The following is a 17294-nucleotide window of genomic DNA, read 5'->3' as shown; positions in this document are numbered from 1 at the left end:
GCTATAGTCACAGCTATAGTGTATTTTTAATTAATTACTTACTTAAAAATAATAAGCTCAAAGGAACCTATCATGGGGTTAATGAAAAGATAAATGTTTGTGACAATTTTAATTGATAAGTCAAACGAAATACAAATTTTTTTCGAATATTTTCGAGCGATCCCCAATGAGAAAATTGCCAAATGTTTGAGATCAATAAACTAACAATTGGCAACTCTACGCGAGTTGTTGTATTAAAATGATTTTTGATACATTATTTCGATTTTTATCCGTCTGCCAAATCATGAGGTAGCTGTATGGAATATTACAATCACCAATTTTAATGATGATAATTTATGATACAACAGTAATAATTTTTATTAGAACTTATTTCGCCGAAAATATACATGGGCTTAATGATGTGGGTCTGCATAACATAACCGATAATGATCATAATTGTAAATCAATAAAACAAATCATCCCACTTTTTATGTCCAATTATGAAGCCCATGCATCCTGAACTTGAATTTTAATCTACAATATTCTTAAATACAAGATTGCTTTCTAGTCCTTTTGATCAAGATTTACGAATACATCGAAATATTACATTGCAATGTTAAATATTATGTCATACGTCTATAAAATTTACAATACTATATTTTAAATATGCATACAAGTGCATGATTTATTAAGATCAATAATGAAAAATAGGTAGGTTGATTGCAAAAAAAATGGGTTAATTCACTTCTCATTACATTCAAAAATATAAAGGCAGTATTTAAATAAATGATATTTCTAGTTGTAATTAGTAATTATTCATGGTTGATTTAACGATATGGAACACAAAAGAATACTGATAATTCACAATAGCATTGATTACATTCTGTCAAAATGTGCTTAAATTATCCTATTCTAACTATTTACACAAGTTTTTAGCATTAATGACTCAATCCTCAATCATATTTTGTTTGGCAGACAGAAGTTCCCCATACAAAACACCATCATTTTATGGACTTCAAAATGTATATGCATTTATCTACCTGATGTCGATGATTTAATACATGAGTATTTAACTTTAAGCATTATCAGCACTTATTGCTTAATCTAAGATGTACTTGAAACTAAGTATCTTATTCTAACCGAGCTGCCCTAGCTCAGGTAAACGCTTTTTGGCCAGTTTTGTCTCTACTGTCAAGTCAGGTGAGGATTTATTTACAAACAAATTTCCGTAAGTAATCATTAATCATAACTGTTCAATTTAATACTAATAAGCGTCATGTATACTGTAAACAAAACATACACCAAAAGGCGATATAACACACAGTACAGTGAATATTATTGCGTGTAATCAATACAGAACTATCGCTACAGATAGGTTTGCGAGACGAGGCACCTCAACTAATTCAATACACGATTTAACAGTTGCAGTAGTTCACTGTGATGTTTCGTAAATAAATAAGTCCGCTTAAACACTATAAAGTTTGAACGGAAGATTGTTCACAACCGATTGCGACGGTTCCTTATGGCCCTGAGCCGCGCGCGGCGCGTCTTTGCGGATTATATATCCCCATTCTGACTTATCCCGATCCTCTTGATGAACTCCTCTTGAAGCATGACTGTTTTGATCATGTTAGGATGAGCTCCATAGGCAAGAGTTTGATCTGGGGTTGAGCAATATTGTTGAGTGCCATCTGTTAAAATCACTCCTTGGCCATTGCTTATTGAGCCAGCTGATTCAATGGAGTTCCAGTAAGTTTCACTAGGTGATGTGGTATTCACACCAGGGGGAGGAGCGGCAGGTGCTCCTGTGTACCTGAAGTAGGGGTTCTTCAAGTCCAATGTATTGGAAGATGAAATGGTTGTTCCTTCTAGACTGATCTCCATAGTAACATCATAACTTTGTCTTTTGTTCGCAAGCAATAGCACTCTGCCAGTCAAAGCTTGACCTTGTTTAGCAAAAATGGGTGTTTCTAACAAACATCTGACTTGATACCAATGTGTCAAGGGCTCCGTTGGTGCTGTGGACAGCCAGATGTGCTGTGTGCTTCCTGCAAATAGCACATCAAACCAAAATGCTAGGCCATGGCAAGTTCCAGACTGTGTGAGCTCAAATCGGAAAGGAACTTCAATTCTATGCAAGTCTGTTTCATTAGCATTGAGGAAGTCCACCACATGTCTGACTGATCTTGCCATACATATGCGTACATCAAATGTATCAACTATTGGTTGTCTAAAATATTCCTTCATAGCAGCTGTGCGCAAAGCGCTAAGATCGACTCCATGAAAACATGATTGGTACCAAAAGTTTGCCTTGTTGTATTGCTCCATAAAGAGGGCATCATCAGTAAATGGAGCTATATGCAGGTCACCTCTTGTAGGATACATATTTCCATTTGGTTTAAGCCACTTCTTGGCATGTAAATAAGTTTCTAACATCCTTTCGTTGTACAACATATAGCCCATAGGTTCTGAAATTATAACATCTACACTTTCAGGGAGTTCTATTTCTTCTATTTTTCCCGCCACTACTGTAATTCTATCATGTAAACCATTGGCGCGAACTAGAGCTTGAGCGTGATGCGCCATGTTACTCGCTTCGACAGCATACACCTTCCGCGCTCCAGCTTGCGCCGCGAAAAAGGACAAAATACCCGAACCTGCCCCAACATCCAAAACAACCTTATTTTTAAAATCATTAATATTCGATAATATGGCCCGTTGATAAGTACTTGTTCTCACGTAATCCTGCATCATGTTTTGCTGCTGACTCAAGTAACCATAGAATTGAAAATATTGCATCGCCGATGAATCCTCGGTTCGTACGGTAAACACTGAGGATGTTCGGCCAGCTTTAATCTTGCTAACCAGTAAATGGAAATTTTGACAGTCAGCCTCTGAGGCGAACTTGAAAAACAACGTTTCATTATCTATTGTGAAAATATACGACTGGCCGGCGACTCGCGAGCACTCGCTCTGACTGTGGACGGGAAATTCCATCACTTCCTGAGCTAGCACGGGATCCGCACGTATCACTTTTACACTCAGCCCTTGTGGATCATAATCCACGTTTACGTTTGTAGGGAAATTGAAGCGGGGAGCCAAAGCACCGTCATTGTTGACGGCAGATACCGTCACTCCGCGAAACGTGTTCGCCATTTTAGACACACGCGGTGGCCTTGTTACTAATGTTTTGATTAAAATACACGCGTTTGGCCAAACAAAGAGAAATGTCGTTGAGAAGTTTTGCGAAGACCGGTGTAAAATCGATCACTCACAAACTTCCTCCCTCCGTTTGTCTATGGTTACGGCGGCAGCGTGCTGCTAATTTTTTTTCCTTAAAAAGGGTGCGTTCAGGACTCAGGTTAATTTAATTGTCTATGCGTAATTTGAAAATTTAAAGTTGGGTTTACAAAGGTTGCATATTTTATAATAATTATTAAATAATAATATGATGGAAACAAGATGGAAATGTGGACAGAATTTATAGTATTTCTCATTACTCATTACAAATTGTACATGTATCATACTTCGCGTTTTTGTCATAATATGTTTAGAATACTATAGTTATGACATGAAGGCACTGTGGAAGGCACAAATATAAAAAGACGTGTGGCACTCGGGGACTGCCACGGTCACAGCCGCGGTAAATGTGGCGGTAAAGCTATTGCATAGCATGCCTTCAAGCCACACCTCCGAGCCCGTCGGAGTGGGGAGCGTGAGGTTTTTTCGTTACGGAATTTCTCGATTCGGTCCCCGCGCTCAAGGCCCGCGATAGAAGCTATGAAATATGTAGCTTAAAAACATTACCTATATTATGGTTTTTGATTATGACTCTCTCTCTCATGATGACTTATTTCAATAAATATCAGCGTTAAAAAAAATAAAGGAAATATAATTAATAGTATTATAGGTTTCCGTCTGCGGCTTCACCCTTGTGAAGAAAATTCTAACGGAAATTATTTTTCAGGTCCTGGTCTAACTTATTAATTAAAATATTATAATATAATGATATAAGAATAATATAATCGTCTGTTGTGACGTGATAATGGATTTACAGATTTACACTGTTACAAAATGCGAATAGCTATGCAAACATACGCCACCCAAATTCTCCGGTAGTTATTAGGAGACTTGTGCCTAGCGGACTGCGGTATAAGATACGAGACTCAAAAGTCGAAACTGTAATCAAATACATCAAAATACTCTGAAACTGTAATCAATCGCTGCGGTTACTATTAACCTGTGTTATTAGCACAGGTTATAATTAACCTATTAATAAAGGCATATTATCCTTTCTAAAATAATTATTTATTGTTCTCATTCATTAATAGCCCTTAATATATTTTTAAACTACATTTTTTATCTGTGTTTAATGTTATGACTTTTTTAAGGCTGTCAAAATCACGTTTGAACTTTGAATTTTATAGGTTAAATTTGCAAAAATAATAAAATAATTATTAATGTGAACGTAATTTATTTAAACAAACTTATAACAATATGTCAAAGAAAATAAAGACTATGAAATGGCAATCGGTTGCGCTTGAAGGCCTTCCTATTGCTAATTCCGATAAGTTCGAGGGATTTGTAGGCTTAGAAGAATGCACCGATTATGGTATGGATAAGGGAAATAAAACACCTAAAAAGGTAAATATTTTATGTGTAAAAAGGTTTGCTAAGGGTCGCACAAGATTCCCTCTTTCACATTTCATTTAAACCTTTGGTAAACCATTAAACCTACAAGCAAAGGTTCACTTTTTGTATCCTCAATAATCACGTGTAAACTCAAACTCAAACTCAAACATTTATTTATTCAATTAGACTTCTTCGAGAAGCACTTTTGAAACGTCAATACATATTTTTATCATTTACCACCGATTCGGAAAGCAGTATCTATGGAGAAGAATCGGCAAGAAACTCCATAGTTGCTCTTTTAAATCATTTCAGTATTACAATTTAATTTTACAAAATATGTAAGTAACCGTACGTATATATTATCATAATATGCCAAAGAACTGTCCTGCGGTTCTCACGCGACAACCCTCCATGGGTTTTTATCTTCCATATATTCCTTAATGCTGTAATAGGCTCTCTGAACTAAGACGTTTTTTACATAATTCTTAAATTTAGCACTACTAAACTCTTTAATACTATGAGGAATTTTGTTGTAAAAAAAGTATACCTTGACCCATAAATGAATTTTTAACTTTAGCTAACCGGTAAAATGGCATTTCAATTTTATTTCTGTTCCTTGTGCCATAACAGTGTCTATCTCCTACTCTTGTGTGTAAGTCTGCGTTTTTGTGTACATATAAAATATTATTAAATATATACTGTGATGGTACAGTGAGGATACCAGTATTCTTAAAGAGATCTCTTAGTGAGTCCCTAGCACGTAAATTATATATAGAGCGTATGGCTCTTTTCTGTAATATAAATATAGTTTCAATATCTGCAGCCCTGCCCCATAGAAGAATTCCATAGGACATAATGCTATGAAAGTAGCTAAAATAAACCAATCTAGCCGTGTCTACATCGGTGAGATGCCTTATTCTTCGAACTGCATATGCAGCTGAACTAAGCTTAGCAGCGGTGGCGGCAACATGGGCCCCCCATTGTAACTTCTAGGGTATAATACCTCCCCGTTTAAAATAATATCCCTTTTTACCTTTTTTACATTTGGAAGGATAAATTCTACACAATTTGTTTTTTTTGCATTTAATAATAAATTATTAGCAGTGAACCAATTGGATATGCGTAAAAGAGCAGAGTTTACTTCGTCAACGTTTGAGTCATGTCTATCCACATTAAATATTAATGAGGTATCATCTGCAAACAGTACTATTTCACACATATCCTGCAAATAATAAGGTAGGTCATTAATATATACTAAGAACAAAAACGGTCCTAAGATAGATCCCTGCGGAACACCTATGTTAATCGGCGCACCGCGAGATTTCTCTCCATTAACAACAACGGTTTGTACCCTGTTCTGAAGATATGAAGCTATGAGGTCCTGAGATAAACCTTTAATACCATAAAAATTTAGTTTCCGTAATAGAGTGGTATGTTCTACACAGTCAAAAGCCTTAGAAAGGTCACAGAATATCCCTAAAGCATTCTTTGAATTTTCCCATGCTTTATATATATGTGACAAAAGAGCTATTCCAGCATCAGTAGTAGAGCGCCCCTTTGTGAAACCAAACTGTTTGGCGTGCAGTAAACCATTTGATACAAAATGACTACATAATTGGTTTAAAATTAATTTCTCGAAGACTTTGCTCAAAGTTGGTAAAATGGAAATTGGCCTATAGTTATTACAGTCTTCCTGGTCACCACTTTTAAATAAAGGAATTACTTTACTTAACTTTAATAAATCAGGGAATATACCACAGTCACAACATTGATTAAATATAAACGCTAAGTGGTTGGCAATGTTTTCTATAATATTATTTACTAAATTTACAGACATTCCCCAGAGATCACATGTTTTTTTTAAGTTTAATGTTTTAAAAGTTTTAACAATTTCCTCTGCAGTCACATGTCGCAATTCAAATAATACATTACACTCAGCAACATGGTCCCTCAAGTAGGACTCCGCAAGCGCTGATGACGAATTTAATTTTTCGGTAATACTAACAGGGACACTACTAAAAAAATCTTCAAAAGCAAGCGCAACATCAGCACTTTTGTCAATGACCCTACCAGCATTAACAAGTTTTATGGTACTATTTGATTGGCTTTTGCCCATTTCACCATTAATAATTGACCAAACCGTTTTAACTTTGTTATCAGAGTTGCGTATTTTATCTCTGACATACAAGCACTTGGCAGTGAAACAAACTTTTTTAAAAGTTTTTGAATAATTTCTAACATAACTAAGAAATGACATGTCTTTGTTATATTGCTTCATGCCATATAACTCATATAAAACATTCCTGCATCTGTGTATACTAGGTGTTGCCCATTGGCTAAATGGTAAATCCTTGGTAATACTTAAAGATTTAACTTTAAAGATTTTTTCAAACTCATTATGAATTAAATTAAAAAGATTTGTAAACATTTCACAAGGATTATTATGAAAGGATTGATCATTCAGGCCAGGCAATTTATTATTAATATTATCTCTAAATTTATGAATGCCTTTTTTAGTTATAGGCCTAACATTCATTCTTTTAAATGTAGGTATGCAATCCCATTCAAAAACTACTTTCTGGCCACAGTGATCCGAAGTCAGTGTATTGAGAATATTTTTTTCTAAAAAGTTACAATCACAGTAAACATTATCAATACAAGTTGCAGAACTAGGTGTAATTCGTGTGGGTTCATCAAAAAGTTTATGTAAATTAAATGATTGAAATAAATTAACTATTCGTGTTGCCGTTTGTGTGTGTGAAAGTAAATCAATATTAAAGTCTCCACATACTATAACCTTCTTTTCACTTCTGCTCAAACGCTTTAATATTTCTTCCATGACTGTCTCAAACATATTATAGTCACTGGAAGGAGGCCTATAAACGCAAACAATAATGTAACGCTCAAGTTCAACACAGGACAGTTCAATGGTGCGTTCTACAGATAGACTAACAATGTCAGTTCGTTCTTTGCATTTTACACTATTGTGTACAAAAATAAGAGAACCTCCATGAATAGCATGTTTCCTAAAGTATATACTTTTTAACTCATAATTATCAACATTTATTAACAACTGATATTGTTTAAGCCAATGTTCTGTTACACAAAAAACTTTAATACTATAATGATTTAAGAATAATTCTATTTCTAATAATTTGCTAGCCAAGCCTTGAATATTTTGATGTACAATGGAAAAAGGCTGCTTAGCTGTTGTCTTACATACTAGTTTAAATCTAGCTTAGGGCTAAATTTTCTGTCAACACTTAACCTAGGTTAGTGTATATAGTTACTACTACATAAAATTATAGTAGATCGATGGTCTGATACAGAACATGTACCAGACTGGTTAATAATTTTATATGCTATTAACATAGCAAGTTCTTTCTTATATCTAAATGGCAGATACACTGTATTCTTTGTCATACAAAAAGATTTTATACAGGAATTTAAGTCAAAATATATAAATGCATCACTATGATGATTTGTTAAATTATACAATTTCAAGTTAATATTATAGATAAACCTATATTGATTTTGTGTCAAACCAGGCAAATACGGTAATGTACACAACATAAATTTACATTTTGTCTCACCACTAATTTTTAACATTTTTTGAAATCCTATATCAATGTCATGTTTTTTTAAATTAAAACTATCTCCGTATAATATAATAACAATACTATTTTCATTAAAACTAAAATTATCTAATGAATTCATGATATATGTAAATGAACTATTAGGAGTGCAAAAATTAGTAACTTTATGCCCTAAGTTGTTAAGCAAAGCGCCAAAACCCTGACCTATATTATCTGACAACACAATAATTTCCTGCATGGAAAGATGTTTTGTTTTACTAGATGAAAGTGTTGTCGTTGGTTGAATACTATGTATGTTAGTGCAGTCAATGGTCTTATGGGGCGACGGTTGCTCATTGTCACTTATGGAACACTTACATACATAGTTATTGGTCAGTAGGAATCAAATATTAGGATCTCAATACAAACATCTAACTTAATCACATTTAAAGACTTGGCTACATGTGTATTTAACAATAATTTGTGAGATAGGTAATAACTTTTTAAAGTTAATATTAAATTACAATTATTTCACAGAAGAAACCCGCAAAGAAGAGAAAAGCTTCTGAAAATAAGAACATAGAAAAGGAGAATGCTGTTCCAAATAAGAAAATTAAGCTCAGCAATGGCTTCATGGTAGAATCTTGTGAAGCTGTTACCCCGTCTTTAACCAATGACGCTGAGAAGCCCAAGAAAAAGAACAAAAGACGGAAAAATAAGAAGAATAAGAAAAAAACAGATGATGAAGCCAAACAAAAACCAGATATAAAACCTAAAGACAATAATAAGAAGCAAAAAGTTAAATTGGGTGAAACTCAGAATGAAAGTAAAAACACATTAACTGCAGAAGATATGTTGTCATGGGCCGAGTTTAAATTACCGGAAGAAATAATAAAAGCGTTAATGGAGTTAGGTTTTAAACAACCAACAAAAATACAACAATTATCACTACCAGCTGCTATTCATGGTATGTATAAATTGATATAATGAAATAATAGTTTTATTTGTTTATTCCTGGTATTTTGGCACATAATGTGTGGTAATGATGACTTCTAAAAAAGAGTGTTCTGGGTAATACTTCTCTATCATTAATATTTTACATAATTAATTTCCCCATACAAATCAAAAATGTATTTTAACTAGTACTAGCTATGCCCTGCGGTTTTACCCGCAGTGCTCCACTCTTGTTGGTCTTAGCGTGATGATATATAACCTATAGCCTTCCTCGATAAATGGGCTATCTTACTCGAAAGAAATTTTCAAATCCGACCAGTAGTTCCTGATATTAGCACTTTCAAACAAACAAACAAACTCTTTAGCTTTATAATATTAGTATAGATTAATCTTGTAAAAAACTATCTTACTATCCCTGGTTCAATCAAATAGTCAAAAAATCTTAATTTTATAGGTAGAAGAGATATCTTAGGTGCAGCTGAAACTGGTAGCGGAAAGACATTAGCATTTGGTCTTCCAATATTAACAGGCATACTAAAACTAAAAGAAAAAGCAGCGTTGAAAAATCTAGATGTATATGATATACCATTTAGAAAGCCCTCAGTGAAAAAACAGGCTAAACCTGAAGAGAGTAAAGTTAAGAAGAATAAAAGAAGTAAGAAGAAGAATTTACAGGAAAAGGAAAATAAAGAATCATCCGAAGATGGTTATGGCAGTGGCCCTGATAGCAATGAAGATAGTGCAGAAAATGATCCTCCAAATGAAAGTAATGATGTTACTAATGATGATAATGACAGTGATGATGCAATTAATGACGCTACAGATGATGAGAATGACAGTGGTGATGAAAATGATGACAGTGAGGCAGATAATGATTCAAATGATGATTTCCTGGAAGAAATAGATGTACCATTGCGGAAACGAGAGGAATCTGCAGATGAGGGCAATGATAGTGACAGTGAATATGTACATTTGTCGGAAATGCTAGATTCTGATGATACAGCATCTAGTGATGGTGATGATGATGATGAAGATGAACGTTTGAGTATTGATGAACAAGATGGTGTTGATGAAGTGGACGCTGAAAGAACAGGTAATGTTTTACGATAATTCGAGTTATGTCAATAATTTGATTCATATTTTATTTTCGTCCAAAAATAAATAAGTTAATACAAATAAAAACTGTTAATATTTATTTCTTAATTAAATTTAGAACATACCATTTTTATACTACTTTTTTAAATTTATTTTGCTATTGATTAAATTTACTGTTAAATTTAAATTTATCACTTATCCCTTTGATTTTTAACCCATTGAGCCCCAAGCGCCCGATCGGTCCCAGACACAATATATTTTCTATTGTGTCTGTGGTTCCGGGGCCAGAGTTATTAATATTACATTCAATTTTCAGGAATTGGTTGTGTGAAAGTACTAGATGACATAAACATATCAAGTCAGACAATTGTGAAAACGGGCAAGCCATTGTACGCATTGATTTTGACGCCCACCCGAGAACTCGCTATTCAGATCAGCAGGCATTTGATTGCAGTGGCTAAGTATACTGGTATGATTGTTTTGCGTATTTTTAATCTGTACGTTATGTGTTTAAACGAATAGTAAATGAGGAGCTATTTGATGACTGTATGTGGAAAAATTTAATGTTTAGATTGAGGTAAAAAATCGCGGTACCTAATCTGTCTTCCTCGAAGAACTGCATTATTGCCTTAATGTGCTGCAAAACTCATAAGTATAATGTATAAATCATAAACTGTGCATGCAGGGAGAGACACAATGATGTTACCGCGATCTTCTTACTCTTTGTAACTAAAAAAAGCGAATAGATTATTTTTTTATATTCAATACTAGCTGTGCCGCGCGATTTCACCCGCGTGGCTCCGCTCCTGTTAGTCTTAGCGTGATAATATATAGCCTATATTACTCGTGTATAATGTAGCTTTCGAATGGTGAAAGAATTTTTAAAATCGGTCTAGTAGTTTATGAGCCTATTCATTACAATCAAACAAACAAACAAACAAACAAAGTTTTCCGCTTTATAATATTAGTGTAGATTTAATTGAGTGAGATCTAGCAAATGTACAAATATTTTATAAAAAACATTGATGTCAAGTCGCCTAGTTTCATTTCTTTTTGTTTCAGTTTAAATTGATAAAGAAATAAAAACGCATTATTACGAAATATTTAAATTCATCAAACAATTTCCACACATTCACAGGTATAAAAGTAGCCACCATAGTAGGTGGTATGGCAGCGGTGAAACAAGAGAGAGTCCTCCGTTCCGGTCCGGAGATAGTTGTAGCGACCCCTGGCAGGTTATGGGAGCTAGTGAATCAGGGTGAACCGCACTTGCAACAACTGGCGTCTGTTAAGTGAGTTGTTTTTTTTTATAGTTTTATATTTTTCACAAAATTTTGCCTAAATTGTAGGAATGGCATTTTTTTTTAATTAAGTGATTTTTTTTTGTTTGTACATTTGTTCACACTAATTTGATGTATTCAAGTATATAATACATATTATTATGTTAAATTTTTAAGCTATTGCATAGCTTCTATCGCGGGCCTTGAGCGCGGGGACCGAATCGAGAAATTTACGAAAAAATTTCCGTTACGAAAAAACCTCACGCTCCGCACTCCGACGGGCGGAGGTGTGGCTTGAAGGCATAGCATGCAATAGCTTTACCGCGGCAGTCCCCGAGTGCCACACGTCGTTTTTAATTGTTTCAATATAAAATTGTGATAACTATGTAATAATAAACTTCTCTTATAGATCAAATGAACGAAAAATGCGTTTTCCTTCAATTAATAACATTTTTTTAGTATAATTACAGGTTAAGATATGATTAATTACATTTAACAAGCTATTTTAAGCGACAAATTTCTTAAGTGTTGGCTCGAACCTGAGCAAAAGTCAAAGATAAGGTTTCTGTGTATGACGGACGCGACAGTAACCATGCACAGTAATCTCCTACATATTTTACTACTACAACTGTAGTATGTTACCTAATGTAACTACGTGCCGCTTATAGTACTGTGCTAAAAAGTAAAATCTAACAAGAGAAAAGAAAATTTAATTAATTCTATCAATTCCAGATTCCTAGCCATAGACGAAACGGATCGTATGATAGAGCGGGGTCACTTTGAAGAATTAGAACCACTATTGGAACGTCTAAATATAGACGAGACACATAAAAACTCGAGACAGAACTTTGTGTTCTCCGCTACGCTCACTTTGATACACGATTTGCCGTCACATATGAAAGGCAAGAAGGTTGGTTTTGCTTTGTTTTGCTATTTTTGCTTATAAAAAACTTCTGTATAATCATCATCATCATCATCATCAGCCCATATACATTCCCACTGCTGGGACACGGGCCTCCTATGAGGGTACAGGCCATAATCCACCGCGCTGGCCAAGTGCGTGTTGGCGCATGACACATGTCGTCGAACTTTTTAATTCTTCGACATGTCGGTTTCCTCACATACATAATACGTATAAATATTTAAATATTGGAAAAAAAAGTTGATAGTAAACTTTTTTCTATCCTCTTAAGACGAAAGCCATATCACTCAAACTTTCGATTACTATAAATTCGCAAAATTTACATAATTTCAAATATAATCTTTCCTATATTGCAAATAATAATTAATTATCTTTAATATACTAGGTAACAAAACGAGGTAAGATAATAAACCGTAAGGTAGAGAAGATGACGTCACAGCAGAAGATCAAGCGACTGGTCACTATGGTGGGAATGTCTGATCCTAAAGTTGTTGATATCACTACACAGAATTTTGGTAAGTTATTCTACGAATTTCATCTAATATCTTCTAATATATATTATAAAGGCGAAAGTTTGTATGGATGTTTGTTACTCTTTCACGTAAAAACTACTGAACCGATTACAATGCAATTTAGCACACATATAGAGGGTAACTTGGATTAACACATAGGATAGTTTTTATCCCGGAAATCCCACGGGAACGGGAACTTTGCGGGTTTTCCTTTGCAAACGCGGGCGAAGCCGCGGGCGGAAATCTAGTGAAATATAAATATTTTACTGTACGATTATAATAGCTTTGAAAGTTTTTAAGTATTTCAATATTCTTTTCCTTCTCTCACTCACTCCCTCTCTCTTTTTCTATATCGAATTCTTTATTTAAAATTTGTGATACATACAGAATACAGATTATAGTTTGGAATGACATAAGTACTACAGATATACTAAATTTTCCATAGTAAAAAGTCTTCTTGTTTATAAATTAAAATTTGTTATGATAATATCAAAATTCATACAAATCAGGCCGAATGTGTAATAATAAACACACACACACACACAAACTACGCACAACTAAATACGAAAACATATTCATTTTTAATGTTACCTTTTTTCTAATTTTCATTCATTATATGCCCATTTTAAACTTGTATTTAAATACATTTTTTCACTACAGGCACAGCGGAAACGTTAACAGAATGTAGAATAGCATGTTCGCTGGATCAAAAAGACGCATACGTGTACTATATACTGAAGAGACATCCCGGTAGAACTATCGTGTTTTGTAACTCCATTAATAGTGTTAAGAGGTGAGTCTATTTATTTAATATGTTTTAACATAGATGTAGATCGATAAAATACGTATATAGATGTAGTACATTTTCGATTTTCGATACTGTATTCATAATTTTTAGGTTCAGTTTTTGCTTATATATAATGATGTTGTTTCCCAGTGTTTGTAACTGTACGTACTCTTACGTCTTCACCGATTTTTATGAAAATTTTGTGTATGTCAAATGTCGTTCGTTCGTTTCGTGTGTCTGAAAATAAGACGTAAGCTATTTTTTATATCCCTGAAAGTGACAAGGTTGTTCCGTCAGAACAATGATTACCCAGAGAACTAGTGTGTTTATAAAATATGAACGTATTATTTTTTAGATTAGCTCAAATTCTTTCTCTGCTGAAATGCCGTCCGTTGCCACTACACGCGAGTATGCAGCAAAGGCAGAGGTTGAAAAATCTTGAAAGGTAAGTCATAGAACTTTAATTATATTGGCCAGGGCCTTTTTTTCGTAAGTATTGTAATATATACCTGTCATTGAGAAAAAGATTAAAGAACTAAAAAAAACATAACAGTTTATTTTAAAAATTTCTGAAAAGTTGCATGTAGGCAAGTTGCCTTTATTTTTTGTTGAGTAGAATATTTAATTATTACATAAATGAAAAACATAAAATGAAATAATATTTACATTTTAATTAACAAAGGTTCCGTGACGACTCTCAAGGAGTTCTAATAGCAACAGATGTCGCTGCAAGAGGTTTGGACATACCCAATGTGGACCATGTTATACACTATCAAGTGCCTAAAACTGCTGAGGTGAGTTTTAATATAGTTTAATACTAAAACATATAAAAAAAACCACCAGCAAGTCGCTTTTTAAGGTAATAAGCAAACTAGATTAATAACAGTGAGATTACCAAAATTCATATTTTAATTTAATTTTTAATTTCAGTGGATATGTCGTGGCCATATTTATTATTTATTTGCTTGAAATGATTGATCATTTCATGTAATGGTTGAATGTTTATTGGTCACATCATGATGTGGTTTGAGCAGATAAGAAATCGTTTCTTGATATGGGCAACTAAACGCGCTGATTTTTCATGAAACGGTCAAAATTTAATGAAATGAGCAAATCTACGATGTGGCCACGACAGATATATATATACCAATTTGATGAGATTTTGTTTTTTGACACACCCATGTGTGGTATCGATTTTTAATTTTTTTCAAAAATCTTCACGTTTTCGTGTTTGATTATTTGGCACCATAAAAATTGCAATATTAAATCTATAATTTTGTATAATGAAATAATTAAAAAAAAACTATTTTTCATAGAATTACGTGCATCGCAGCGGACGCACAGCTCGCGCTAACAAGGAAGGCTTGACAATTCTAATGATGGAACCGGCAGAGGCGTATAATTATGCCAAATTATGTCGCACATTGAATAAAAGTGAGTTTTTTTTTGTGTTATTTTTTCAAGTTTTTCATAATTTTTTGTAGTTTTAAGTGAAGGAGAATTTAAAAATGCTGTTAATTAATGTTTTAAGTTAAAATTTTTGGTATTGAGCGAAAAACCTTCCAACATCATAGCTAGCGAGAAATCTAAATTGGTTAAGTAATTGAAAGTTATGAATTACAATAAAATTGACCATAAATATTTTAAGGTTTGGATACATTTTAAATTTAAAAATTATTATACTGTTTGCTGATTGGCAGATTTTTGTGAATTTTTTAATACTATTAATTCGTTTCTATAAGAGCTGATTTTTCAATCGTTGGTTAAAACTTATTCTTCGGATAATATATTAAACTAACATTTAAAAAATGCATTTTTATTGTCCGGGTTTGATAGTTTAATGGTGACATTTTAATATTATCGTGTAATACTTTATTGGACGGATAAGTTTTAACCAAGGATTGAAAAATCGGGCCTTATTGTAGGTATCTATTCCCCTGGCAGCGACACTGATTACATTCTATTATTACAATTTTTTTCATCATTATATTTGTCGTAACTTTAAAAGACTTAAATGCAATTTTTGCACATGTTTAAGAACTGTTTTTTTTAAGTCACCTTTTTTATCTCAAAATATTGATTTCCAGCATCCGAGATACCCTCATTCCCAGTACCATCCGATCACATATCAGTACTAAAGGACATGATCAATCTGGCCCGTGAGATAGAAACATTAGAGTTGCGCAGACGCAGGATAAGCGCAGCGGTCGGGTGGAGGGAGAAAGTGGCCAATGAAATGGACATGATTGTTGATGATGATGATGTGTATCCTTTTTTTGTGTGAAAATGTCAAAAACATATAAATTATTAGCATAATAGAATTTTTTAAAAATTAATTATACTTTAAGGTTTATTTACAAAACGTAGGTACTAAAATTAACTGCCTTAACTAGTTGGTCATATGAACCAAAATAAATTCAACCTTATTCCTATGAGTTAAAGTTGGATTTACAATGCATTTTGCAATCGACTTTGGTGATGAAATTTGTTTTTCCTACTTCATTACTTATACTGTAACTATAGTATAAGTAATGATCGAAAATAGATGGATATAAACATTTTGTAATTTTTTTTACAACTGGTTAGCTTATTTAAAAGTTTTAAGAATGAAATGTATTTTCTTTTTTGTAAAGATTTTGAAACAGTAAAAACTTAACACAACACAGTCCGCAAACCAAAATGGATCCCGGCTTAGATAAAGCGCTAAATGCTAAAAAGAAACAGCTAGACGCACTAATGTCTAGGCCGATATTCCCGAAAGGATTCTCCTTCAAATATCCCACTTTGAACGACCCTAATGCTTTGGAACCAGTTAGTGAAGAAAATGCGTTACAGGTAAATATTTATTTGTAAATAAAAAATATTTTTTTTCTGTATTTTTGGATTTGACTAACAAAATCTAACATTTTAACTCAATCATTTGTTAATTCAATTAGATTATAGAATAAATAGAATTTTTGAATCGTCATAACAATTTTTTCTTTTGAATGTAAATAATTTTGTACAAATTTTTAATTTACATCTGTGTTATAAAATGATTTAGAAAACACAAATTTTTAATTTAAATGTGTTATAAAATGATTTAGAAAACACAAATAGAAAGATCTTTTTTTTCAAATACAAATCTTGAGTACAAACAAATCTCAGCTATTCGGCAGATTTTATATATTTTTTTAAACTATAAGATAAATAATGATTAAATTTACAGGTTATGAAGAAAGCATTACAAACGGGAGTATTGAAGAAGAATAAGAGGAAAGGAAAGAATCAGTCGCTGTTGCAGTTAGAAAAGGAATTTAAAAATAAATGATGATTTTTATATTTTATTCCGGTGTTTTAATTAAAAATATTTGTTTTCCAAATAATTTTTAAATGTATAGTTCCAAAGTTTACATTTACTGAATTTCGGCCTACAATAGGATATAAAAAGTATCAATTTTTCAGTTGATGCTAAAGAAGCTATATAAATATAGAAGTAGCTACAAAATCATGACACTATAAACATACAATCGCTTATGAAAATAAAGTAATGATCAGAGTCTTTAGAATATACCCTAA

The 17294-nt window shown here is 33.0% G+C and overlaps 2 protein-coding genes across 2 annotated transcripts; one reads left to right on the top strand and one right to left on the bottom strand.

Moving 5' to 3' along the window:
- Nucleotides 1–94: 94 nt before the first annotated feature.
- LOC123701915 (histone-arginine methyltransferase CARMER) lies at nucleotides 95–3281 on the bottom strand. The gene has a single exon (XM_045649531.1). The coding sequence runs from the start codon at nucleotides 3133–3135 to the stop codon at nucleotides 1537–1539; it is 1599 nt and encodes a 532-aa protein (XP_045505487.1). The 5' UTR covers nucleotides 3136–3281; the 3' UTR covers nucleotides 95–1536.
- A 1089-nt stretch (nucleotides 3282–4370) lies between these two features.
- LOC123701914 (DEAD-box ATP-dependent RNA helicase 13) lies at nucleotides 4371–17062 on the top strand. The gene is made up of 14 exons (XM_045649530.1): nucleotides 4371–4623; nucleotides 8724–9153; nucleotides 9595–10233; nucleotides 10552–10704; nucleotides 11374–11527; nucleotides 12248–12425; nucleotides 12823–12952; nucleotides 13610–13742; nucleotides 14092–14181; nucleotides 14419–14530; nucleotides 15053–15170; nucleotides 15824–16001; nucleotides 16403–16571; nucleotides 16945–17062. Exons 1-14 carry the CDS (start codon nucleotides 4477–4479, stop codon nucleotides 17044–17046), a joined length of 2733 nt encoding a protein of 910 aa, XP_045505486.1. The 5' UTR covers nucleotides 4371–4476; the 3' UTR covers nucleotides 17047–17062.
- The last annotated feature ends 232 nt before the right edge of the window (nucleotides 17063–17294 follow it).

This window comes from Colias croceus, chromosome 22 (assembly GCF_905220415.1).
Source record: "Colias croceus chromosome 22, ilColCroc2.1".
Classification (NCBI taxonomy): Eukaryota; Metazoa; Arthropoda; class Insecta; order Lepidoptera; family Pieridae; genus Colias; species Colias croceus.
This window is presented reverse-complemented; position numbering and strand designations above follow the sequence as displayed.

What these genes read in the sequence shown, in the direction of transcription:
- LOC123701915 (XM_045649531.1), bottom strand. Translation starts at nt 3,135, where the DNA reads ATGGCGAACACGTTTCGCGGAGTGACGGTATCTGCCGTCAACAATGAC.
- LOC123701914 (XM_045649530.1), top strand. Translation starts at nt 4,477, where the DNA reads ATGTCAAAGAAAATAAAGACTATGAAATGGCAATCGGTTGCGCTTGAA. An exon ending in AGTGGACGCTGAAAGAACAG is followed by an intron (nt 10,234 to 10,551) that starts GTAATGTTTTAC and finishes TTCAATTTTCAG; the next exon opens with GAATTGGTTGTGTGAAAGTA. An exon ending in TCCATTAATAGTGTTAAGAG is followed by an intron (nt 13,743 to 14,091) that starts GTGAGTCTATTT and finishes ATTATTTTTTAG; the next exon opens with ATTAGCTCAAATTCTTTCTC.